This window comes from Maylandia zebra, linkage group LG15, assembly GCF_041146795.1.
Source record: "Maylandia zebra isolate NMK-2024a linkage group LG15, Mzebra_GT3a, whole genome shotgun sequence".
Classification (NCBI taxonomy): Eukaryota; Metazoa; Chordata; class Actinopteri; order Cichliformes; family Cichlidae; genus Maylandia; species Maylandia zebra.
In genome coordinates this window covers 22,697,445-22,722,500 of record NC_135181.1, presented here as the reverse complement: position 1 = coordinate 22,722,500, position 25,056 = coordinate 22,697,445, and the positions used below count along the sequence as shown (strand labels likewise).

Below are 25,056 nucleotides of genomic sequence, written 5' to 3'. Positions count from 1 at the left end.
TATATTCCAAAGAGACATCTCAAAGCTGAAAATAAATCCCCAATTTATCCTACCTACAAAAAAACAAAAAAACAAAAAAAAACAAAACCACAAAATAAAAAGGTAGTAATATAAATACTCAGTGGGAAGCTATGGAGACTCAGTTATAGTTCAGATATTTGTTTTTCTAAATTAATATATGGCATTTTGGTGAAGAACTCTTCATTTGAATACAAAAATTCAGTCGTCTTCCCCTTTATGTATCAAGAACAACAGTACCACTCAGTAAATTGAAAAATGGGAGGGAGAAGGGAGAAGAGGGACTGCTACACAGAGGATTTATCTGAGTGTCTCTTGTCCATTTAGTGTGTTTGTCTATTTTATTTATTTATTTATTTATTTGTATTTTTCCTTTTTGCCAACAGTCTGTGAGCAGAGGCAGGGATCGGCTGTATTGTCCTCCACGACACCGTGGCTAAGCAGTAAAAACAGAGCTAATCAAGGTAACGGCCACACAGGAGGAAAAAAAAAAAAAAAAAAAAAAGAATAGAAAAAAGGACTGAACCATGGCAGCGTCCTTGGACTGCATCACATTACCAAATGACACGCTCAAAACCTGCACAAATACACTGTTGCTAGAACCATGCATGAGTACAACTGGTTAGTGATGCCGTGCATGGGTCCAAACACGGGTGGAAGAAAGGGGGAAAAAAAAAAAAAAAAAAAAAAGAAAAAAAGAAGAGGAAGGTGAGGTTACAGGTTTGATACCTCGACCCCTTGATGACGACCTGAGGAGTGGTCGTGGGATAGTGCTAGACCCCTCATCCGCGACCAGGTAATGGGGGAAAAAATCTAAATAAAACAAATAACTCTGTAGAATTCAAAAAAATCCAAATGGATCAGTTCAGCTGAGCGTTAGAGCAGTTCACTTCCTGTACTGAAAAGAAAGAACAAAAAAAAAAAAAAAAAAAAAAAGACTGAGTAAAGAGGAGAAAACCGGGGCAAGGCACAGAAGAACTGTGCATGACATACAACTGACTGGATCCGTCTCTGTGGTGTCCTTCCTCTGAAGACGGGTGGGGTTAAGGCTGTGTGTGTGAGAACATGCGATACTGAACGTAGCTCTGAAGAACAGCCACCAGGCGGCCCCCTGTTGGCCCTGAGCAGAGTCCGAACAGACGCTCCAGGCAGGAAACCAGGACTTCAACAGGGTGGCCTTAAGCTCAGATCCAGAATCGTTGGGTCAGATGCAGGATGTTACAACCACACCCCATCCCCTCCTCCTCTTCTCCCCCCTCCCACCCGCCCCCTCCCATTACCCCATTTGTCAATTCTCCTAGACCTCCTTCCATCAACACCACTACCACCACCTCCTCTTTGTAAGCTCCTGTTTTATTGGATGGCTGCTCACTCTGTGGCCAATCAGGAGCACTCCTCCCCGATGCGCTGGCATGAACGGCCCACCTTGCGGTCCAGCTTCACCATCTTGAGGACGGCCTCCTCACGTCCGCGGCCCAGATGGTCGAACAGACAGTCGTGTTGCTCGGGTAGACGGTGGAGCATGCAGAAAACGTAGCCTGGGAGGCAAACAGAGAAGCTGGTGAGGCAGGAAGTGACCCCAATACACATTATTTAATTTTACTTTGCCAAGCTTATTGTTAAACAAGAACATTGGGAAGAGGTCTCTTTTCCTAGTTTCTAAACCAGGTCTGTGCTATTTTCTTTATACAATTTTAAGAGGATGAATGTGCATTACCTGTAATTTGTACATGTGAGTGATTCTGATATAGTTATAGTTTTCCCACATTGTTTATATGCAAACATTTGACAAAGATGCCATAAGCCAATGACCATCTTAGCTTATACAGTGACATGCGTCTCAAAGATGATACTGACCACAGCGACAGGATCCCAGTTCCTGCTGCACCAGCTCTAGTTTGGTTTGGCAGCGATAGCAGCGCCGACGGTTCTTCTGCTTGGGCGTCCCGCGGGCCTCTTCGCCACTCCCTTCTTTCTCTTCTGTCCGTGGTCGTTTCTCTGGTGTGGCCTCGCTCTCCGAGCCCGAGGCTGGAAACAAACACCAGGGTTAAAGATTTAGCGCTCAACCTGTCAAAGGTCGTGCGGCGCTAGAAGGCAAGAGGAAGAGGTGGTACCTGATTCTCGTGGACGTTTTGTGGGCGTGCAGAGTGTGCCTTGGGCTGTTTCTGTGGACGACACACCTACAGGTGGAGGAATAAAAGGCGAGTGAGACACGATGTGGAATGACCTCCTTCCTTTAACATCCACTCCGAGGAAAGAAAACCTACGATTGTACTGTGTACCATGCTTAAAATAAAAACAACTTCATCATTTGAAATTGAAGCTGAAATGTCAATACTTAAACTATTAGTCATTACATTATTATATAGATGTTCTAACATTTTTCAGCAGGCCATATATTCACTTCATCCAAACCAGCTTGACCTTTTCAAAAGCCATTAAATGTCAAAACAAATGAAATGAACATTTCAAGGATTTTTAAGCAACCAAAACAATATTTTACAAATGATACAAAACAAAGATGTATGTATGGAAAGGTGCATTTTAAGCGCTTAATAGTGAGTTTAGGAACGATTCTGTACATCACCTCAGCATCAAACAGCAGACAGATACAGTTACCAGCAAACTCAGTCAAGCGAAAGGTGGGTAAAAATTTAGTTAATGTGCTGGTGGAGAGACTTTGATTGGAGACCAACAGGAAAACTAATACTGAAGTTTGTCACATGGTAAGAAACATGACTCCAGATGAAAGCAAGTATAACTCTACAACTTAGAAATGTGTTAAGAACAACATTTATCTATATTCCCTACTGCTTATGAGAGTCTGGGTCATAGGAGCAGTAGTCTCAAGCCACCGCCTTTAGCTCTCTGAGGTGTTCCTGAGACAGCTGAGGGATATAATCACTTCAACATGTCCCGACTCTGCCAGGAGAATCTGCTCCTGGTTGGGTATGTCTGAAACCATTTACCTAGGAGACCTCCAGGAGACATCCTAATCAGAGGCCCAAAACATCTCAATTAGCCGTTTTTGATGCAGAAGAGCAACTCTACTTTGAACCCCTTTCTTATATTTAAGCAGGAGCCCAGACAGCATTCAGAGTACGCTCGTTTCTGTCCCAAAGCGTCCAAAAAAAGATTTAAAAAGTAGCAATTTACAAAATAGATTATATTAAGTAATTATTGTTGACAATCTGCTATAGACCAAGACACACTAATCATCCACAACATTGAATCCACTAACCTATGATGTGAATAAACGTATTATTCTGTTATAATGCAACAATCTACTGGGGAAAACTTGGTTCTTGATCTTTATTAATAGTCTTTCCACCCTTGTACGTACAGTTTCCCCACTTCTAATACTCTGTGACGGCAGAATCTACCCCAGCAAGGAAAAGAGTTCTGATACACAGCAGAAACTGCTCAAAGAACATGATGAAGAGCCTAAAGTGTTGACCTGATCGGATTAAACATGCATGAAATGCATCTGATCAAGAAAAATCTATAGATCACCACAACTGTCAAAAACAAAGCGCTCTGGCTAACGTCCCTACAGGTCACCCCTAGAAGGGAACAGCTGACATCCATAAGGTAGGTGATTTTAATGTTGTGGTTGATGTAGCATAGGATCTGGTCATACAGATCTGAACAGTCAGAGGCTTTTGCAGAGAACTGTGTTTTCTACTCGAGATTGAAGTTTTCCTTGTACCATGTGCCGCTTTGTACTAGAGAATTACTACTGTTGCCTTTTCTATGTTTTAAAAGCAAAACCCACAGACAGATTCATCCAGTACTTATTTAAAGACCGAAAAGGCTGCACAGCAGCATTTATGCCTGCACAAACTGTTCCAAACCACAGAGACATCATACTGCTTCATCTACAAAGAATGACATTTAACGTAGTCTTGAGGTCCACGATAGTTGAGAAAATTCCTACATGAGGGATTTTATGAGCTCTGCAATGAACTTCATATTTCATTATGTTCCTTTGTTTCAGTGCTGCACTCCTGTGTCAGCCATGTTCTGCATCTTCCTGTGCTTGACAAAGAAAAAGAACAGTCAGTCCAGACTATCATCACTGCCACAAACAGCTTGCTCTGCATCCATCAATTCTTTGAGAAAGACTTAACCGTTAAATTGAGCAAAAGTTTCAGTCTACTGTGACCATTAACCTTTTGCTTCCACATTGTTAGGAAAGTTTGCTCTCCTGAAAGTCAGTTTTTAAAAACAGAACAGGGTGAGTGTGAAGTCATTGGCTGACCAGGCTTACCTTCCCTTGTGCTGGAAAACACAGGTAAGGGCTCTTCAGCTGACAGTTGCTCGGAGCTTGAGGGCGGCAACAATGATAGGGATTGGCTACTGCTACTGCTCATCTCGCTACTGAAAACTGGCGATTGGCTACTCCCGGTGCTTTGGATGGGCTTGGGGGTGCAGTCTTCGACTGGCTGCTTCTTTTGGACGTCTGTGGTCAAGGACAGAGAGTGAGGGAGTAGACAGGAATGCAAAAAAAAAAAAAAAAAAAAAAGAAGAAGAGAAAAGAAGAGGACAGGGAAAATACAAACAGTGGGAGGGACAGGAAAAAAAATAAATAAGAGGAGATAGGACATTGTGTCAAACAGACAACTCTAGACTTATGGAGTGTGGTATAGGCACTGTGCACCCCAGATCTCCCGTTATAACATCTGTAAAAGGTTTCATGTAGCTGAAAAATACATCGAAATTAGTGTATAAGAGTTATCAGGCAATTTAACAGCGATATGTGGGAGGTACATATTTAAACTAAAACCATCAAGTCAACCTAAAGACAAAAAAGAAAACATTTGGTGAAACAGTGAGTTAGTCCTCCGCCCTGACAGAGCTCTCATATGTTATTATCTTCTGCCTGACCATTTCCTTTGGTATCCCAGTTTTTCCTGTCTGTCAAACTATAATGCATCGGCTGTTTGGTAAATATAACTGTGAGCAGAGTTTCCCTAACATCATGTTCCAGAGTGCCTCAGTGTTTATGGCTCTCTCCTCCCATTACACCTATAACTTTTAGCAGTGACTTGAAAATGGAGCGTCCACTGAATTCAGCAATCATCTGACTCTTTCCTTATCAGTACATTTGAGGAAAGTCAATAACAGCTGACGGTCAGCTGCTTTAAGGATCTGCATTTACACTGTAGATGGAAACACATCTAAATTAAATTACCAGCAAACAGACAAAACTCTAGGAAATGATTTCATCCCAAAAAGTCAATTACACGATTACTTGAAACAATCGAAGCCCAGTGCACTGATTAAAAGGCATCTTGTAAAAACTGCTCAAATTAATATTCTGGCTTTTTAACATGCCACGCTGTATTTGTAACAAATAGTTGCCACCATTTAAAAAAAAAAAAAAAAAAAAAAAAAAAAAAACCCCAACAAAAACAACATATTAAACTTTCTTTCATCAGCAATAATTTACTGAATACCTTCCAAAGCATTCAACATTGGTGCCATCTATGCCTCTATTTTCCTTCTATGGTAATCTTTGATAAGCAGCTTCCACCATTGTTGCATATTGTTTTATTTTATGGTTGATTAATCTGCATATTCACAGATTAACCAACAATCAAAATAATCACTGGTTGCAGCATGCGCCATCTCCATCTCTCTGCGACTGATCATTTCATGACTACCATGTGTGTATAAAAATAAAATAAAATAGAACTTTAACCTTAAAAAAAAAAACTAAAAAAAAAACAGCCTGAATGAAAGTACAAACCATCTCTAAACTCCATTACCATGTGGCTATCAGTTAACTTTACCAAGTGAAATGTGACTCAGTGAGACAAAGATAAAAATCACCTTGCACGCCTGAGCTGGTTCTTGTCTTTATTCCACCACCACCCTCTCCCCGCAGGGGAAGGTGTGGGAGGCCAGCCTAGATTTTACTTTTACCTCCACATGTGGGCTAACCCACTTCTGCTCAGCCTCCATACTTGTGTGTATCAAGTCTATTCTAAGCATTACTGCTGTCTGTGATGCTAGGTCCTCACTGTCTACCATGCTACCATGCTCACTGGTTGCTATGACCACCGACAGGGCTGCGGATCACCTTCAACCCTCATCCACCTGAACCAGACTGGAGAAGTCATTGGGACAGCTTAATTCATACAATGACATTTTCAAACTTTAACTGGGCATTTTTCTCTTGTGCAATTATCATGCTGGAGAAAAATGAAACTTTCTATGTTTTAGAAAGCTTCCAAGCAAAACAGTAAATGCAGTAACCAGAGAAACAGACAAAGATAAGTCTGTTTCCCGAATCTGCCCTCAGAACAGCTACCATCTTCCCAGCAAATTAAGAAGATTTTATGGAATCTCATCATCCTTTATGGAAGCAATTATCTCCTAACTTTCACCGTTTTCCTCCAAATGGCAAATACATCATTTTGGAGTGAGGCGCTTTATGGGTTCTTTCGTTTTCTGAGAATGACTTCTTAGCATTATTGACATTCCTAACTGAAATCTGCTGGCACACCTAGCCTCAAGCTGCTGCTAGCAGTGTGTCAGGCTGTCACTGAGAATGCCTCTGCACGCCAAGAGAAAATGAACATCCAATAGTTTCAGCCATTTATATGTGAGAAGTAAGCAGCTGCAAGTAACTCTCAAAGACAAAGACACACCCAGGAGCATCCAGGGGTGCTGAAATGCATCCATCCGTGCATGGGTATGGGGATTTGAATCTCTGTAGTATAGACTGTTAACTCTGTAGTCAAGCAACAACAGCACAGGTGAAACTCTGGAGGCAACTGATGTTAAAAATGACATAGGTAATAAGCCTTTTCAGTTAACAGGCCTTATACACCAATGCAACTTTAAATCATTTATCGTTTTAACCATTACTACAAACTGAAACCCAGAGAGGCACAGAAACAACACTGCGATTGGCTTTGAGTACCTGCTGTGGGGGCAAAGGAATTTTTTTTTTTTTTTTTTGACAACGAACATATTGGGTGATTGTGGCTCAAGAGTTGGGAGTTCACCTTGTAATCGGAAGGTTGCCGGTTCGAGCCCCGGCTTTGACAGTCTCGGTCGTTGTGTCCTTGGGCAAGACACTTCACCCGTTGACTACTGGTGGTGGTCAGAGGGCCCGGTGGCGCCAGTGTCCGGCAGCCTCGCTTCTGTCAGTGCGCCCCAGGGCTACAATGTAGCTTGCCATCACCAGTGTGTGAGAATGGGTGGATGACTGGTTGTGTAAAGCGCTTTGGGGTCCTTAGGGACTAGTAAAGCGCTATACAAATACAGGCCATTTATTGAGCCAGCCACAACTTCATTGGACAAAACATCACAACATTCGAGTGAAAGACCACGCGTGTCCTGTGGCCACATTTACAGACAAAACAACCAAAGTGAACATCAGAAGCAACAGAATAGCTATCAGTTCTGTCTCTTTCGTACAGCTTCCAGCTGGCTTGTACTGACGGACAAAGAAGTCTGGCTCATTCTCCAAGTAGAGTTCCTACTTTCGTGCATGTAAGCAAGAATGCAAAGTAGCACCACTTTAAATCTTTTATATTTCGAGAAAAGTCACGCAGTTGGCAAACATTCAGTAAACTGAGGGATGTTGTTGGCTGCTGAAAGATGTCAGGTACCCAAGGTGTAACAGGACCCATTTGTGTCCTGTGCCTCCTTTGCTATTGAATGATATCCAAATGAAAACCCAGTGTTGTTTATTTCCCCCCACAAGACAAATACTGTGCATTTAGAAGTGACTTACCAGCAAAACATTTGGAGCATAAGTTCATTGTTTTACTGGACCTGGAAAGACAAGAGAGATAATGTCAGTTTTTAACCTCCGCAGACCTGCTGTTTGTTTCCACACATTTCAACCATCTATAGTTCAACTTTATGTGTAAAAGAAGAAACAATGTCAAATTACTAAATGTGAATTTAATGGGAGTCATCTATATATAAACATCTTTTCCTCCAACAGGTTAATACCTGTATTTACTGCAGAGTAGGTGAACATAAATGTGGAAGAATAATACCACTCTGAATTTTTCAACATCTCAGATAAAAATTATGTCATATCCAGCTCATTAAATCTATGATCTTTCATAATCTCCTCCAAGGCTTAATCTCAGGATTTTAGAAATTGGGCCTTGGCTTCGAGGTAAGACTGAAAGAAAAGGGAGAAAATTGATAAGCAGACGGTTGCTGCACAAGAGGAGCACATGGCTGGAAGAGGGGATATTCTTCCCCACTGTTAAGCTATTGTTGCTGATGAATCTTCTGTCACTCCCTTGATTGTTTCAGCATTACTAGTTTCCTGCAAGCTGCAAGCAGAGAGACAAACATTTCATCTTAAAGGCAAATTACGCCCATCTGGTTTTACGTACTCGAGTAGATTTCAGTCGATCTTTCTGTAGTCAAAAAGGGGAAAAAAACTATGCTACAAATTAGGGCTGCACGATTTTGCATAAAATGAGAATCACGATTTTTTGGCTTAGAATTGAGATCACGATTCTCTCACGATTTTCTTTTCCAGTATAAATATTTATTGCACTTATTAACTGCACATCAACTTTATAACAGTTGAGACTGAACATAAAAACAATAAATAAACATAAAAACAACAAAAAAGGAAGAGTGAGCGCTTGTTTTCATGCAGATTACGTCCCAGATCAAAATGCGGTACAATCGTCGTCTTTTTTTTTTTTTTTTTTTTTTTTAATCGTTGTCATTTGGAAATGAGATCGCACATAAGTATGAATCGAGATCGCGATTTTCTAACGATTAATCGTGCAGCCCTACTACAAATTCACTAATATTTGGTTCAAGTTCAACAATAGGTAACCTGCTGTTACAATGCTCAAACCCCCATTTGAATTTGCAAACTGTGCATATATTGTCAACCTAAACTTCAACCTTCATTTGCTGTTGCATGCCTCAAAGAACGGCTGAGACTGACAGCACGGGTGGCTGTAGCTCAGGTGCAGAGCAGGTCAGCCACTAATCAGAAGGTCGGTGGTTCGATCTCAAATATCCTTAGGCAAGATACTAACCCCATGTTTGCCTACTGGTGGTGGTCAGAGGGCCCAGTGACGCCAGTGTCCGGCAGCCTCGCCTCTGTCAGTGCGCCCCAGGGCAGCTGTGGCTACAATGTAGCTTGCCATTGCCAGTGTGTGAATGTGTGTGTGAATGACTGAATGTAGTGTAAAGCATTTGTTCTTTGCCTTTCATCTTTTTGATGGCTGCATAGTAACAGCCTAACTAAGAACTTTCAACAAAAACACAAAAGTGATTTTACAAGCTTTTGCCATGAATAGTCAAGATTTGAATAGACAGAGAAAACATTCTTACAGAGTTTAAAGTGACCTAGATGTGACCTTAAGGTTTTTTCATTGCAAGTCCATTCAGAAGACAATGAACAGTTTTAAAACTAGTCATTTGAATCTTTTCTTGGCAACTGGTAAGACCTTTGCCACAGGTGTGTCTTTCCCTCACCTTCTGGGCTTCTCTCCAATGTCCATACCACCACAATGTCTTTGTTCTCAGCCATTTCTGTTCACACCGAGTTCTCTCAATGGTACACAAGCTGGAACTTGGTGGGGTATTCATATCATTGTTCCTACAGGAGCTAGGTGACTAATACAGAAGGACAAGCCTGCACAGACTGTTTATACTGAAAGCAAAGAGGTGAATGATAGTACCAGACAAATTCAGTCGCTCTAAGCCAAACAAAAAACAAAAACAAAATGCAATTTTGAGACAATTTTAATATTGTCATCTAGTCTTTAATAATACTTAAATCACTAAAAGCCTGAAATTTTCCAAATAAGATGGCTTCTTTTTTCTTTGCTACATAAACCACACAGGATAAAACAAGTCTTCTACAGACAAAATATACTTCATTATGCTCCCAGGTGACGCTTCAAGGTGGAGACAAGATGGGAAAGCTTGATTATGTCAGCACAAAGGTGCCACAACCAAGTCAAATATTTTGTTTAGGTCCTCAAAACGCAACTTGTTCATCTGATAGCAGCACGCAGAGTAGGAAAAAACAAACAGACTGATAACTATTCCGTCATTTTGAATCCAAGAACAAGGCTTTACTCAAAGAAAGTATTTTTAAATCGATTACCTCATCCTCTTAAATCCTGTTGCTCATAAGAAGTGATCAACCTGTACATTAGCTACTCTGAAGTATCCACAAATTAAAGAAACTTAAAAGCAATGTTTGAAATGATTAAAACTAATGTCATCCAGGCTGCACTTTAGCTGTAACATATCTTGGTTGCAGTTAATCATTGCTAATCAAAAGGTATTCTCATCAAAACTCAGTGTGAGATAGGTTTGTCTGCAGTTACAACCAATAATAGCTCATTTAATGCCATTATTAACGATTTATTTTTATTATTAACTGAAGTTACTTAGCATGTTTTACTGAGCTTACTACTGGACTTTATAAACTCATGGAGCCAACCTGTGCAAACAGGTGATTTCCATTGAATATCATCGCCTTATCTCAAAGAAGTAATCAATGAAATCACTTGTGGTTTGACTTTTATTTGCTCAAGTTAGTGCAGGTTTGGACCCAAAATTAACCGATGCCTTTAAACCCTGATGAGCTGACATCTTAAAGGACACATTGGTATGAATAATATTGGCAAACCTGCATCAAAGTGCAGTATTTGTATTTCGGTAGTTTAGTTCCTGGTCTTAATTATCATTTTACCTTATTTATATATTTGTTTTATGGACTTATAATGAATGCCAAAATGTTGTTTCCTGGAATAGTGTTGCTCTCAGCTCTCATTTAATTTTATTACTCCCCTGTTTATTACCTTTAACTTTTTAAAAACCATTTTACTGTCCTCTTATTGGTTTTAATAACCACTTTATTAAATATCTGTTTCTTCTGTGGATTTAACATGTACATTTTTAGCCTTTTTAAAATTGTATTATTGTTGCTTTTGCTTGTTTTTAAATCAATAGTCGCATTTCATAATATTTTATTACTTTGTCTGCTTACATTTGTCTATTGATTTAGTTTTATATCATCTATGTAGTGCTGTGCTACAGACTCTGTAGTAGCTTAAGCAGTATATTGTGCAACCGACTGGAACCAAGTCAGTCTTGCACTAGTTAATTATTCAGATATTTTTTGTTTTGTTTTTGTTTCTTTGGGGCTGAGGGACACCAAAAAGAAAGAAAAAAAAAAAAAAAAAGAATTTACAATGTAAATATCATCAGTACTGACAAGGTGAAGGTTTGCACCCCATATTTTTAGTAAGATGTAAAATCCTGCAAATAGTTGAATAAAACCTTGAAATCGTTTCACGAAGCCTTGGCTTTTAGGGACATGTGCTGAGAGACAGCAGATTCCCCCCCCCACCCACCCACCCCAGGTGTTATTCTGAGCTGAGGCAGGCTGGGGCCATAATCACACAAGGCTGCCATTCATGTCACCTGACATTGACAGGTGGGTTACTGCCACCTCCAGTTTGCTTTCTGGACAGCAGAAAACGAAGCAGCTGGGGAAGATGGGCTGGTTATCAAATGTCAATTCATAAGACTATGTTCTGTATTGATATTTGCCTCAAAGCAAGTGAAGACAGGAACAAGAAATTATCAATGCGTTTAATGAGAAATAAGCAGTCACTTCTTATGGTTACTACTAAATACATTTAAAAAGGTTAGTCATTTTTCCTATGGGGTAACACAGGCGAGATCAGTGAATCACATCCGGTATGCAACACACATCCACCTCTTGACAAGAGCGAATGTAAAGAGGGGCGTAAAATAAACGACAAAATAAGTTTAACAACACATTTAAATCTTAAGGTTTAAGAAAAGTAGCGTGTTAAATATTTAAATCCAGCTTTCCTTTGAAGTCGTAGACGAAAACAGGGCAGGTTTAAAAGGAACCTGCTGGCAATAAATCATTTTCTATGTCGGGTACGTCATCTCCTGGCTTCAAAAATAGCCCTAAAAACGGTAAAGCACGGTCGGAAAATAACAACCGGCACTACAGGAGACGACAAAGAGTGTGAGAGCTCTAAAAAGGGGGTAAATTAAGCTAGTTTTCAAGCTAGGAGGTTATTTATTAGCCAACTTCCCAACCCCCCACCCTCGGCCTGTACAACAGAACAACAACAATGGGTTTGGACTAGTTGAACCCGTTTAGCACATTTCATCCGGATTTACTTTTCAGTTCAAGATAGCGGGTTTAATCCGGTTTCTATCAGGTTTAACACTTACCCCCAAAATCCGCAGGGACACCTGGGAGGTAGAGTCGGAGGTTTGCTTCGTTCACTAGTGTCTCCCATGACTTCCAACACACACACAAACACAGGCACCCACACGCGCGCGCACCCACACACACGCACACACAAAAAGCCGATAAGGAAACGCGAGGCTGGGGATGAGTCCGGGGCCTGGTCGTTCAATGAGAAAAAGCCTTCAACGCTCAAATTACACAAAACGATAGCTGTCCAATTCCTCCGAAAGTCCACACATGGGTAAAAAATAAATAAATATCGCGTCGGCAAACTCGCTTCAGCCACAAAAAGCCTTCCGTTAAGTCAAAGGAAACGGCTTAGTTTGAACTGGAATAATTGAACAGCACTCAAAGCAATCAGCTGGATGTTCGGACTTTACGACCGACAAACGACTGGAGGGGGGCGTTCCGGTGTTTCAGTCGACACCAAAAAGCTTAAAATGAACACCGCCCGTCCACCTATACGAATAAAACACAATTATGGCGACGTTAAATGTGTGGGAGGGTGCGAAAAAATAAAAAATAAATAGACTGAGCAAGGCCTTCCCCTCTTGACAGTTGAGGACCACCCCTATTCACACGTCGCTGGTATGAAGTATGCTAGGCCGGAAACGCGTCCATCAAACCAGAAATGTCAATATTGGCCAACGAAATGATGGTAAAACAGTATGAACTAACACCGCTTCTACACGGAAAACATCCAGAATAAACACATATGCCAACATTTCTGAGTCGCCGTGTTTACTTTTCTCTATAATCCTGAGTGTTAGTATTGGAAAGGCAAGTGTACAGCGAGTACTGTACAGTAAGAGTAAGCCATAGATGTACTATAGAGTAAAGCAAAACAATGAAGCTATGGACTAAAGCAATAACAACACGTTTTAAAACTACAGTTAACACTCTATATATTGTGAATTGTCTTTTCAGTATTTGAAAATGTGGATTGTTATATTTAAAAACATTTATAAGGGAATAAGTGAAATAGCAAAGTAAAAGCAAATTTTATTCAAGAACTTCATGAAGGTAGCATCAGCATGAGATGCCTTAAAAACATAATTTCTTTACTGTATTGTTTTTTACTGTTAAATGCAGTTAAAGATTGCATTTACTGAAAATCACCCCCAATATATAGTGCACTGTGCAAAAGTCTTGAGCAACCTTCATTTCTTTATAACTGCCTTCCACGGAGTTACCTCTATTTTTAGGTGGTCTTGAGCAATATTTCTCCAGCATTTCTGAGGTCTTTCAAAGTTTTTCTTTGGGCATTGCCTGCTTCTGCACTCAGTCCAGTCCTCGCACCTGACAAATTTAAAAGGAATGTTTTGTTTCTGTTTTTTCAAGCTTAACACCAACCCATGACTCATTAAAACACAATGACTCTCTAGAGATGACAACATAGCAAAGAACCAGTTTGAAATTTTATCATTATCATACTAGGAACCTGTTGCACTAGTGTCACTCATGGCTGTCGCAAAGACACATCAGAATTTCCCATTTCTTTAGATGCATCTACAACAAAGAAACAAGGAAAATTTTGATTGGCAATATATATATATACATACATACATATGTATATATATGTGTGTGTGGGTGTGTTTGCTAAAGCCTCATCAGAGACATTATCTGTTGAAGGGCCGTTGTCAAGAAACCATTGCTAGGGATGGGAAATGGAGAAAAGGCTGAGGTATGCCATATTATACAAGCCTTATGGAGTGACGGAAGGTCAGGAGAGAGTTACAACATTATCTATTAAATTATCTATTACCCCCTATGTAAAACATAGGGGAAAGTCTGTCATGGCTTGGGGCTGCATTTCAGCCAGTGGTGATATTATCAAAACTGATGAAATTCTAAACGCAGAAAAATATGGTCAGAATTTGATCCATGTAATATCACCTGGAAAACAACTGATTGACTCCACTTTTCAGCATGACAATGATCCCAATCAGTGATGGGATGGCCTTCCCAGAGCCCGGACCTCAGTGTATGATCATCTTGACAGAGAACAGAACGGAAAGAAGAACTTTCAATGTCCCCCCAAAAGCCAAGAGAATTTTCTTGAAGACTTAAAGAAATTACAAGAAAGCTGCCTAAGAGAGTTCAGGATGTGTTAAAGAATAAATATTAGACACACCAAATATTGACTTTAATGCTGGTTAGAACTGTACAAACTACGTTTTTACCTTATATTGCTTTATTTCCTACTTTCATAGCAAAATAAACAAATGAGGGGTGTCTCAAGACTTTGTACTGTTTCACAGTAGTGTATATACTGGTTAGTAACCGAGTCTGTGGTCCTACGAGCTGTAAAAACTCCTTGGATGCAAGTTTCCTACCTGCTGGAATAAACAGTGCAACTTTTCTCACTATGAAAAACAAGACAATAAAACTTTTGATTTTCAAAACATGACATTTTAAAAAGTTTTATGACAATAACATCTTCATAGGCAGCCGTACACATTAACACTGCCCACAAAGCTGGTGGGGCATCAGTGCCCGGCCCATTAATGTTACACGATTATCAATCAGCACCATTTGGTGTGTAACAAAAGCTCTCAATACTTAAAACCAAAGGTGGACTTATTGTATTGCTTGAATCAAAGAGCTTCACTGTGTGTAACAGCAGCGATTCTGACTAGCAGGTGTGTGTGTCACCCTCTTACAGAAACAAAAATCAACAAACAACATCGGCTTTTTTTGTTGTTTTTGTTTTTCGTAATCACATTTTTAACAGGCATTGAACACGAGGCAGTGAGATGCAGTCACACATTGATGGTGAAAATAAGTAAAAGTACACATAAAGTTAGATAAGGTATGGAGAGTACAACCTGAACAAAGCCCTATTTTTGTTCTCTAGTTATTAAGGAAGACTTATCAAACTAATGGGTAGTTGTCTTAAATGTATTGGGATGGTTAAAGAAAGCTTACAGAAACATCAGTGAGTCACCTAAGGTAGATAGGTATTTCAGGTTATGTAACAGCAAACAAAGGGTTTCCAACAAATGATTTTTTTTTCTTCTTTTTAAATAACGTAAAAGTGCAACATCAGGACACAAAGAAAACACAGCACTGACACTTCATTAAAAAAAATGCAAAAAGAACTGGAATCAAAAACAACCCAGAACCACAAAGATTTTAAATTAATTTAACATAAACAGCAAGATACCAAATCCAGCACTCCAGTACTCTACTTCAGTCAGAAGACCCAAGCTACAACCCTTATTTCTGTATACTTGAGTAAAATAAAGTGCAGATGGAAGCTGCTCATGTGTCTACAGTATAAAGTTAAACTTCAGCAGCCCAAGTGCAGCCAAATTTGGTCCTCTAAGTCTCATTTCCCCCCCAAGCTAATTGATTTCCCTAATCGTGTGTGTGCGCCAACCTATTCAAGTGCTTAAAATATTAAATTAAGACACTCAGTTAAATCTTGGTTCGTTTTAGTGAGATCATTATTGAGGTATGAATTTTAGCTATAAAAAAAAAAGAAAAAGAAAAAAAAAAAGAGAAAAGGTCACACTGCAAAGTTTAGATTGGGTGTCAAAGCCTGCTATCAAATACTCCACAGCTATTACTTAATATGCAGATAGATAATTGGATTAAATGCCATTTGGATAGAAATGTCACCTAATGCATTAGCTCGACAGCTTTGGCAGACCTTTGAACTATTTACTTCCAAAGTTTGAAAAATACTCAACTTCTACTCTGTTAGTTGTGATGGTATGAAAAGTGAGTAGAGTCAGTTTAAGACAGTTTCTTAAAAAAATAGCTTAACAACAGTACTTTCATTATTAATCGTACGATTAATGCATAAAATTCAAATACCACCCCCCCACCATGGACTTACTGCTCTTTGATAATACAGTATAAACATGTTTCAGTGTGTGCCTAACCTTTAGAGAAAGATTTCACCTTCATATTTTTTTTAAAGGATAAAACTTGAGTCTTAGTTCCTAAAAAGTACCTTCATATAAACGCAGGAGATATGATATCTAATGTTGAGCTTCAAAACTGGGAAGACTGGAGCCCTAAATGCTGTTGCTACCAATACACCAGTCTCTAATGTTGCACATATGACAGACGGACTATGGATTATGACAAAGACGATCGCCTTAGCAGTGTTGTTGTAGCAGTGCTGTCTGAACAATGAAGGCTGTGCAAAATGGCGTTCTGAGGTCCCCCCCGCCCACCACTCTCCTTCCTCTCAACATCTTCCAATAAGGGGACGTTCTTAATGATGGGAAGAGGAAGAGGATGAGGAGGAAGAGGGCTGGGTGGGCAGCAGGCTGTGTGTGCGTGAAGGTCGTTGAGGTCGCTGCTGCTGTTGCTGCTGCGTAGTAGCTCCAGAATCAGAAGAATCCAAACCCGGGCTGCCTTCACTGACCTCGGTGTCCAGCTGGGCCGGACACTCAAAGTGCACGCAGTGGAACACCTGCAGAAAGATCAGGGTTAAATATGTAAAGGAGAAATCGATACACAAATGACTGTTTATCTCAGATACTGGACAAAAGTTAGTCTAATATAATAGATCATTATGGGAGTGACAATTAGCCACTGTGAGTTAACCCCTTTGATTGTTTTTGGTTTTGTTTTTTTAAACCATCACCCGGCTCATTTTACAATTACAAAATGAAAACAGTTTCAGAAAAAATTGAAAATGAGCTTTATGGGCAGGAGTGCACATAAGTGGTCCACAGGTGCAACCACTTTTCTGAGAACACGCGCTTCTTTTCCGGTTCGGACTCCTTTTGACAAAGCAATTACTTTGGAACACCAAAGTAATTGCTTAAAGGAGCTTCTTCGACATCTTTAAGAGCTCTAAACAAATGTCTGTCCTCCTCCAGAAAATCTTATGTACGCAAATGCGCGTTGCAACTTCTTATCTGGTACGCATCTTTTATTTTGACAGCGAATGCAGACCTGCGGACCACTTATGTGCACTCCTGTTTATGAGGATATTTGTTTTATGGAAGCAGCACAAAGCACTCATAAGGTACTGCTGTCTGAACAAAGACAGAAAAATCAGCTCCACCTACATGTTACCATGTGCAATTCACGTTACTGTAACTCCTCAACCTTTGGGCTGGAGAGAAAATTCAAATAGTTCCTCGTGTAGGTGGCCTGTATGGTACTTGGGTTATAAAGGGTTAATCATTCAATTCTGGCTGTTTCTCAGATGTTATGGGGCCACCCGCTACTTGCCAGATCTTCAGCCCCATCAGATCGCAGCATCCCTCTCTCTCTCTTTGTGACATGACGAGATAAAGAACCAATGGCCACGCTAACCAACACGACTCTGCGGTGCCCACATCCATAAAATGGACGGAAAGCTGTGTCCAAGTAAACTGGCACATAACCACCCAACTCAATGTCTAACTGTTTTCTGTAAAGGTGTGAGGATGTTAACTATCGAGGAAGAAGGCCACCGCTGCTAGCATTGCGAAGTTCGCCACACTCGACAAACTTGTGGGGGCGACGTCTGTATCAAAGGCAGAATCTGACTTTGGGAGGAAATCATTAACAGTTTCAACTGGCTCAAAAACACACAAAGAACATTAGCAGACAGTGTTTAACCTCAACTATTGGAATGTGCTAAATGTGGATCTTTTTTTGTCTTTAAATAACATGTATATTAAGTCATAATTTTTTTACATGGTTCAAGAGGAATTTTCTGTTCTTGTTTCTTTACTAACTTAGCTGATTGTAACAGCTACTTTAGCCACCCAGTGATTTTTGAAAAGTACTCTCTGTACAATTACTTGATTAAGCACAACTTATCAAAAGTTTGTTACAATGTAAAAAGAACTTTCAGCTCCTCTAAAGCTAAAGCATTCGAACAAAGAGACAGACGAATGAACACAGACGACCATTTCAAACCATGTTTTCACCTCATTAGCGGTGTTATGAGTCCCAACAATACGGATGAAGGAAGCAGGCTGCTTATCAAACTTCAGTGTCTGCCATGATCTGTAAGAGAAAGCAATTAAAAACAAACAAAAGAAAGATCCTGATTTATCTCTGGTTATTATCAAAGTTTCCAGAGAAGACCCTGAAAATTTTCTATGGACCTCAGGATCTGCTTCATAAGTGTTTGTCAATAACTTTTCATTTATGAATGTTCACATTCGGCTTAGAAGAGCAGCACCTACTTACACACGGATCTTCTGAAAATGAAAATAATCAAGAGTTCCAGGATTAGAAATAGATCTTTATAAGTATTTATTCTCAGACAAAGATGGAATCCAGATGGTTCAAGGTGACTATAATCAGACAGGCCTTTGAAAAGTGATTGTGAACACACAAATCAGCAAGTTTCTCTGCTGGGGTCGAGTTCACGGATTAGTCAAATTATGTAACAAGGAAAAAATTAATAGCAATCAAGAGTTTTTATTGAAAATAGTATTTGGAACAGGTAACACTGAGGTCTTAAAAGGCCTCTCGTTAAAGACTTCAGGTACATTTATTTAAACAGAGGCCGACTGCAGATCCTTCTTTCAATAATGCAGATTAAGCATGTTCTTTAAAGCCTTCATTTATTATAAAATAAAGGCTCTGATTCCATTTTTAACCATTAAAGACACTGGAAGAGCATCGGTAGCTTAAGGTGTGATTCAGAAAGTAAGAAAAGAAGAAGTGAACCACTTACCGACAAGCTACCCTGGTGCGGTCAATCACTTTTGTCCACTGCTGTTGGTTGGTGGAAACTTCAATGTAGTAACTGTAGGAGCGCTCATCGCAGTCCCACAGCAGCAGCCTGAACACATTTGTCTGTGTTAATGCTATTTTACCACAGATTTTTAAATGACTCCAATGATAAGAAGCTGTTGTTAATAACTTATAGATATTAGGTACAGTACATGCAGAATAAAATTCTCCAGCTCTGATCTCTCCAACAATTATTTCTTTTTCTTGTATACGATTCAACAGAAAAGCTTAAATAAAAGTTTGTCACTGGATGGAAACAAACACTTTATTGTAGCTGTGATGGAAACGTTTGATTTATTACAAGTAACACAATAATGACTTCATCACAGCTGCTGAGATTTGAACTCAAAGCTAGTGCACACTCACCTCAGTGATCCGATAGAATAGGGCTGAGCTAGCTGGATGACGATGGCCCCAGAGCCCAGCTGATGACAAGTGTATCCCGAGTCCCAGTCGTAGTTGCGGGTGTCACCGTTGAGCAAGGCATTTCTGCTGCGACTCACACCCTCGATGACGCTAGCGCAGGCAGCTATAGTGGCCACATTCTCACTGGGCACTGCAGACATTACGAGCAGGGTTAAAGGCTTAAATTACAAACATGAAACCCTTTCTATCTACACAAAGACACTGCAAACTACACATGCAGTGCAGACTGTCAGTATTTTGCTGCTTACCCACAAGCCCGTTCTCCAGGGTGAACGAGCGGTTGGTGAACATGCATTCAAAAGCCACGAGGTGGAAGACCTTGTTGACCGTGTTGTGTGTTCCTACAATACGAACATATCTGAAACACACAGGAAATAAATGAATGACTACATGAATAACAGGTTATATCTAAAAATCTTCAGATAAGCACAAGTACACTGACACTTTTTATTGCCTCTTATGTTTTTAACACCGCTTTAATTTTATTAATGCTCATCATCTGATTCCAGTGAATTTTATTGTATTTTATATTAATGAGACAGTTTTCCATCCAAATGCCTTTCTCTACAGTGAAGCGCATTTAGTACAATTTGGATTTTGTGAAGAGGAACAAAACTTCTTACAACATGGCCATGTAACACAAGAACACAAATATTAACACAAGCATTTGTTTTACAAAGTACCAATTAAATAAACATTCTTTTGACAACTCAGTTTCAGGTTTCTCTTTAGGTGGTGATATCAATTTCAAACAAGCATATCACTATACTTACTTATATTTTCACTTTTATGGTGAATTTAAGACGATTAGAGAAAGAATGATGGTGTAATTCCCATTACTGACAAGTTTTAGTCATATCTTCTGACATCCATTTGAATGTTTTGGCTCCATTATCTTTAAAAGGCATGGCAACACATTACTCAAAATCAGGAGTGTCAGGAACTTCACGTCAGTGTGTCTGGGAAGGACAGACCAGCTACTGGCAACAACACTATTTGAACTCAGCCAGCTCGAGAGGTATGCAAAAATACTTATGCTTCTGTCATCACACGGGCAAACAAGGCGGTTTGTACAAATTAACTAACTGTAGCAACCCAAATACACACCCTAATTGTACACGAGATTAAGGCAAGTCATGACAGAGCACAAATAAGCCCCTTGTGCAAAGCCAAAAAGATGGCAAAAATGGAATGGGATTTTATAGCTTAGGCCAGGGATTAATAAGCACTGGTATAACTGGAAGCCATATGATTTTGGTTTGGTTTACCTGCAAACCCGGGGTGCGAAGTACAGATTCTGCCACGAGCGGCAGAGATACTTGGAGTGGTCAACAACACGCACCCAGTCCAGCTCATCCATTGACACCTCGATGTAGTATGAGTAAGACCTGTAACAGTCATACAGGACACTAAGTATACAAAGCACTTCAGATTTAAGAGGGAGGTTAAAAATACAAGTGCATAAGAAATGAGTTTGACTCTATAATGTGCTTTAAAATACACATTTTGGTCTTTTTTTTTTTTTTATTAAGAAGCAGCACGTCTTATGTAGTCAGCTCTAATTGGCCCACACTCTGCTTGGACCTTTTTATCGTTTGTTTTATCAGGATGAGCAGAGAATATTTTACCGGCTGTCTCTGTCCCACAGCAGCAGGCGGATGTGGTTAATGATGGACGGTTGGCCCAGTTTGACCTGAATCCCAGCTCGGCCGTCCTCTTCGATCGGGTGTCTGGAGAAGCCATGGTCCAGGTCGTAGTTCTGGGTGTCGCCGTCGAGCAGCGCTGACTTCAGCTCTCCTTTCACTACCTGAGCTCCGTATTTCATGGTGGCGATGTTCTCCTCAGGGACTGAAAACCAAGATTTGACACCATGAACGAAAGCACAAATTAATGCTTTCAAGAAGCAGATAAAAAACAAAAAATATTCACACATTACAGTTTTTAACTGCAGCTTGATGTGAACGCTAATCAAACAAAGGACAAAGAAGACTGACTGAGCATTCCCCGGTAGTTGAGGTCCATATTGCGGCTTTCAGACCGGGCCTTAATGGCGTCCAGCAGGTCATCTGGGCTCACGAGGCTAGACGGTCGCACCACATTCAGCATCTCGGTCAGAGTCATGAGGGGCAGCCGCACTGCAGACATCACCTCGTAAGTGTGCTCGCCATCCTCATGCTGCCGGCACCAGCGGCACAACGCTTGGAAGATCTCCTTCTCACTGGCAGCAAATGAGTCCCTCCTGACCACAGTCAGCAAAGCATTCTGCAGACACAGGTAATAAATTATTCAAGGGAAGGAAAACACACCAGAAAATTCACAAAATGTAGTGCTTATAGCTTATCTTGTTTAACCACATTTTATATTACTGTAATGGCTTTTTTTTAAATTTAATCTGTAAAAAAGTAACTAAATTAAAACCTAACTGCCTTTAAGAAGATTCGAGGGGGTAATTCACCATCATGTGTGACCTTTCTGGGCTAAATTATGACATCACTGTGTAAAAGAGAACAAAGTGTGGCAGAATAATATAATAAAATTAATGAATATAGTTTTTTTTTTCTTCAAACTAAAATACAAGATGGTTAAAAACAGATAGAAGGCAGCTTAGTACTCATTTTACAATCAGACTGGTCAAAGAACAAAAACCAGGAAGATCAGAAGCCCTTTGATTATTTATTATGTGAATGATTTTAATAACACTGATTTTCAGGACTGCAACTTTCTTCTGTTTTAGGGTTCTGATGGACGCAGGAGTCTACATGTCTCTTTAGGGTTAAATAAAAAAAAGAAGGTTTAAGCCTTTAACAAAATCCTTTTTTTAACTGATAACTTATTTGATTTTACTTTTCTCAGCCACACACACTTCATTGTTATCCCTGCATATAACATATATAGCTGTTTTTATGTGAAAGTGACAACATTTTTCACTTAATATTTTATTACTGATACATGACTGATACAAGACTTGGATCCATACCAAAATAATAAATCACAATTAAAAATTAATAATTCATTTAAGATCACTTATGTATACCTTTCAGATATCTATAAAAATACATTTTTAACCTATGCAGAAGTCCTGCTTAGATAACAGTTGCCATTTGCTGAGCAGTGTTGACTGTCTTTTGTAGCTTCTGCTAACTACCACTAGAGGTCACTGCATCTACATTTTTAACAGAAATAAAGACTAACACAAGAATGAAATAATACCAAAACCTACTACAATTCTTCTTCCATCACTCTTACCTTGGAGAGCGTGAGGAAACCTTCAGAATTTAGCACTTCAGGTGCGTGTCTGTCCATGTAAGTACAGCAGGCTGCAGTGAGCGCGCTCAGAGAGTACAAGCTGGCCACGTCAAACACCAGACAGACATTGTTGGTATGCAGGATGGTGCGGAGGAAGTCAGATGTGGAATCCTCCAAAGGCTGGAGCCCGTAGCGGTGAGCCAAGCCCAGGAAGTCCAGTAGCACCTCTTCCCGGGCAGAACTGAGGCTGGCCCGGCCCGTGTACAGGTAGTTCAACAGCATTGAAAAGGCTTCAGCCCGAGTCTCCTCCAAACACACCTCCGCCTGCGGTTGTGACTCTTTCATCCCACCGTATAGCAGGGCCCTAAAAGGAGGCAGAATATGCAAAAGTTTACATTTTTGTTTTTTATTATTTTTTGCCATGAATAAAACCACGCAAAAAACAAAAGATCTAAATTCTGCTCATTGAATGAGATGCACTTTAGACAGATTAGATAGTCCTTTACACCAGCAGGATTCGATGGCAGTAGGGAACATAAGGTCTCTAGTTAAAAAACAGGAATGAGTTGTGGAACTAGTAAGAGATCAAAGTGACAATCGGGAGTGGAGTATGTTATGCTACACCCAGACCACAGTCCCACCATGCACAGTGTCAATAAGATCACAAGGACCACAAAAACATGGAAAAAGATGCCAGTGAGGCCCCAAGAAAGATGACTTGGACAATCAACCACTGTTGAACAGGCATTGTTCAGTGGAAAACATATTTCACACCTTATACAAGGTGGAAAAGCAAAAATAAAGTGATGCTACAGAGGATTAAAAAAAGGTATATTTTGTATTAGACAGATTTGGGAAAGGAAGCTTTTGAATAATTTAGTCACTTTAAAAAAATTAAAGATATTTTTTTCCAACTAGGAGTTTGAAAAAACTTTGTGTTGTAAAATGATCAACAGGGTGAAACAACACTGCGCTGTCTTTTTTTTCTTTTCTTTTTTAAAAAATTGCCAGTTTGTCATCGTAACGTGAGTTTTTTTCGGTTAAAATTAGTATTTATGTTACTCACTATCAGGTGTTTCAGGACTGGAATTAAAAAAGGCGCCAACCTCTGGCTAAGAGGCATTTAACTTTACCTGAAGTAGTGACAGCGAGCTGCCAGGATGACCCTGTGCGCTGGGAAGCGCTTTCCCTCCACGATGAAGGTGACATCGCTGTACTCCTCTCCGAGCACCAGGGCTCCGAGCTGCTCCGACAGCAGGTGGATGTGGTCGATTTCCGACACGGAGGCCAGTGGACGCAGAGGGTGACTGTTGCTCATGGTCGACGGCTGTCAGAGTTACATCTGGCACAGGAATGCACACGTTAAAACGAAAGCAAAACAGGCAGTGACGGAAAAAAAATTAACCTTATGTTAGCTGAAGGTAAATGCTAACTGGAATGCACTGAAGGAAAATGGCTTCTGTAATCAAACACCGCTGACGTCAAATCTCATATTTTTAAAGTGTACGTTAAAAACACTCAGTCAGCAAAGTAAAACGACAGCAGTGAAAATACGATGTGAATAAACAGCTAGCTCGGCTGTGTTGTTTACAGCCGCTGGTGTCGCGGATATTTTGACGCCTCGACTAATCGTTAGCTCGAAGCTAATTAATGTCTCTTTTCTCGCTTTAATCTGTGTTATAAACTTACTGAACAGCAACCATTAACTCCGGTATTGAGATAAAGTCGATCTCAAACACACAGTCGTTGTTATTTTTTCCAAAATGCAGGAAAAAAATCAGCCGTTAACCCCCTAGCTCTTCCAACATTACACCAGCGGAAACCTCTTCGGGGGCAAAGGAAGAAACATCCGGTTCAGTTAAGATAGTTTCAAAATAAAGGCTCCCAACAAAGCGTGTGTATCATCACATTTAATAGTTTTATTTTCATATACTTGACAGTTACATTTTTAAACATTTTATTTAAAAAAACGTATTGAAAAACAAAAATCATGAGATCATACTGTACATGCATAAACACACTCAGAAAACATAAACATAAATACTGAAACATAAAAGATGCAAACTTCTAAGGAAAAAAGGAAAATAAAATTAACAATGTCAATCACTGATTCTAAAATAAAAATACTACATAGCAGCAAACTTCAGGGTGCACGGATTTATCGACTAATTCGAAAAAGTTGATTATAAAACATTGTAGAAAAATTCTATGCTTTGATGCTTCCTGTAATGCACGGCTATGTGTGCCGGTGTGTTAAAGATGTAGACGTGGGCGTTAAACTCACAGTTGCAATACAAACGTATTCAGGAGCATGTGAATAAAACGAGTGTTAAACAGAAACACGGAGAACACACCAGCAGCATTAATGATGACGCGGCCACAGTTTAACGTGGAGCTGGAGTCTGTTT

General features: G+C 39.9%; 2 protein-coding genes across 2 annotated transcripts in view; both read right to left on the bottom strand.

The window, feature by feature from the left end:
- LOC101473384 (AN1-type zinc finger protein 3) overlaps positions 1-12,820 on the bottom strand; it is a 13,997-nt gene extending 1,177 nt beyond the window's left edge. Inside the window, exons 1-6 of the mRNA XM_004568413.4 lie at positions 12,256-12,820; positions 7,769-7,809; positions 4,289-4,480; positions 2,133-2,198; positions 1,876-2,046; positions 1-1,556 (exon numbers count right to left, since the gene is read on the bottom strand). The exon at positions 1-1,556 is cut by the window's left edge and continues 1,177 nt beyond it. Coding sequence (XP_004568470.1) covers positions 1,402-1,556; positions 1,876-2,046; positions 2,133-2,198; positions 4,289-4,480; positions 7,769-7,809; positions 12,256-12,323 — 693 coding nt within the window. The 5' untranslated portion in view covers positions 12,324-12,820 and the 3' untranslated portion in view covers positions 1-1,401. The remainder of the gene's footprint in view (positions 1,557-1,875; positions 2,047-2,132; positions 2,199-4,288; positions 4,481-7,768; positions 7,810-12,255) is intronic.
- Positions 12,821-14,664: 1,844 nt separating this feature from the next.
- On the bottom strand, positions 14,665-24,489 carry btbd9 (BTB (POZ) domain containing 9). The gene is made up of 11 exons (XM_004568412.5): positions 24,338-24,489; positions 23,782-23,990; positions 22,649-23,012; positions 21,397-21,664; positions 21,031-21,250; positions 20,671-20,790; positions 19,651-19,760; positions 19,343-19,532; positions 18,918-19,025; positions 18,160-18,238; positions 14,665-16,703 (listed from the first exon to the last, which is right to left on the bottom strand). Exons 2-11 carry the CDS (start codon positions 23,964-23,966, stop codon positions 16,503-16,505), a joined length of 1,845 nt encoding a protein of 614 aa, XP_004568469.1. The 5' UTR covers positions 23,967-23,990; positions 24,338-24,489; the 3' UTR covers positions 14,665-16,502.
- Positions 24,490-25,056: the final 567 nt, after the last annotated feature.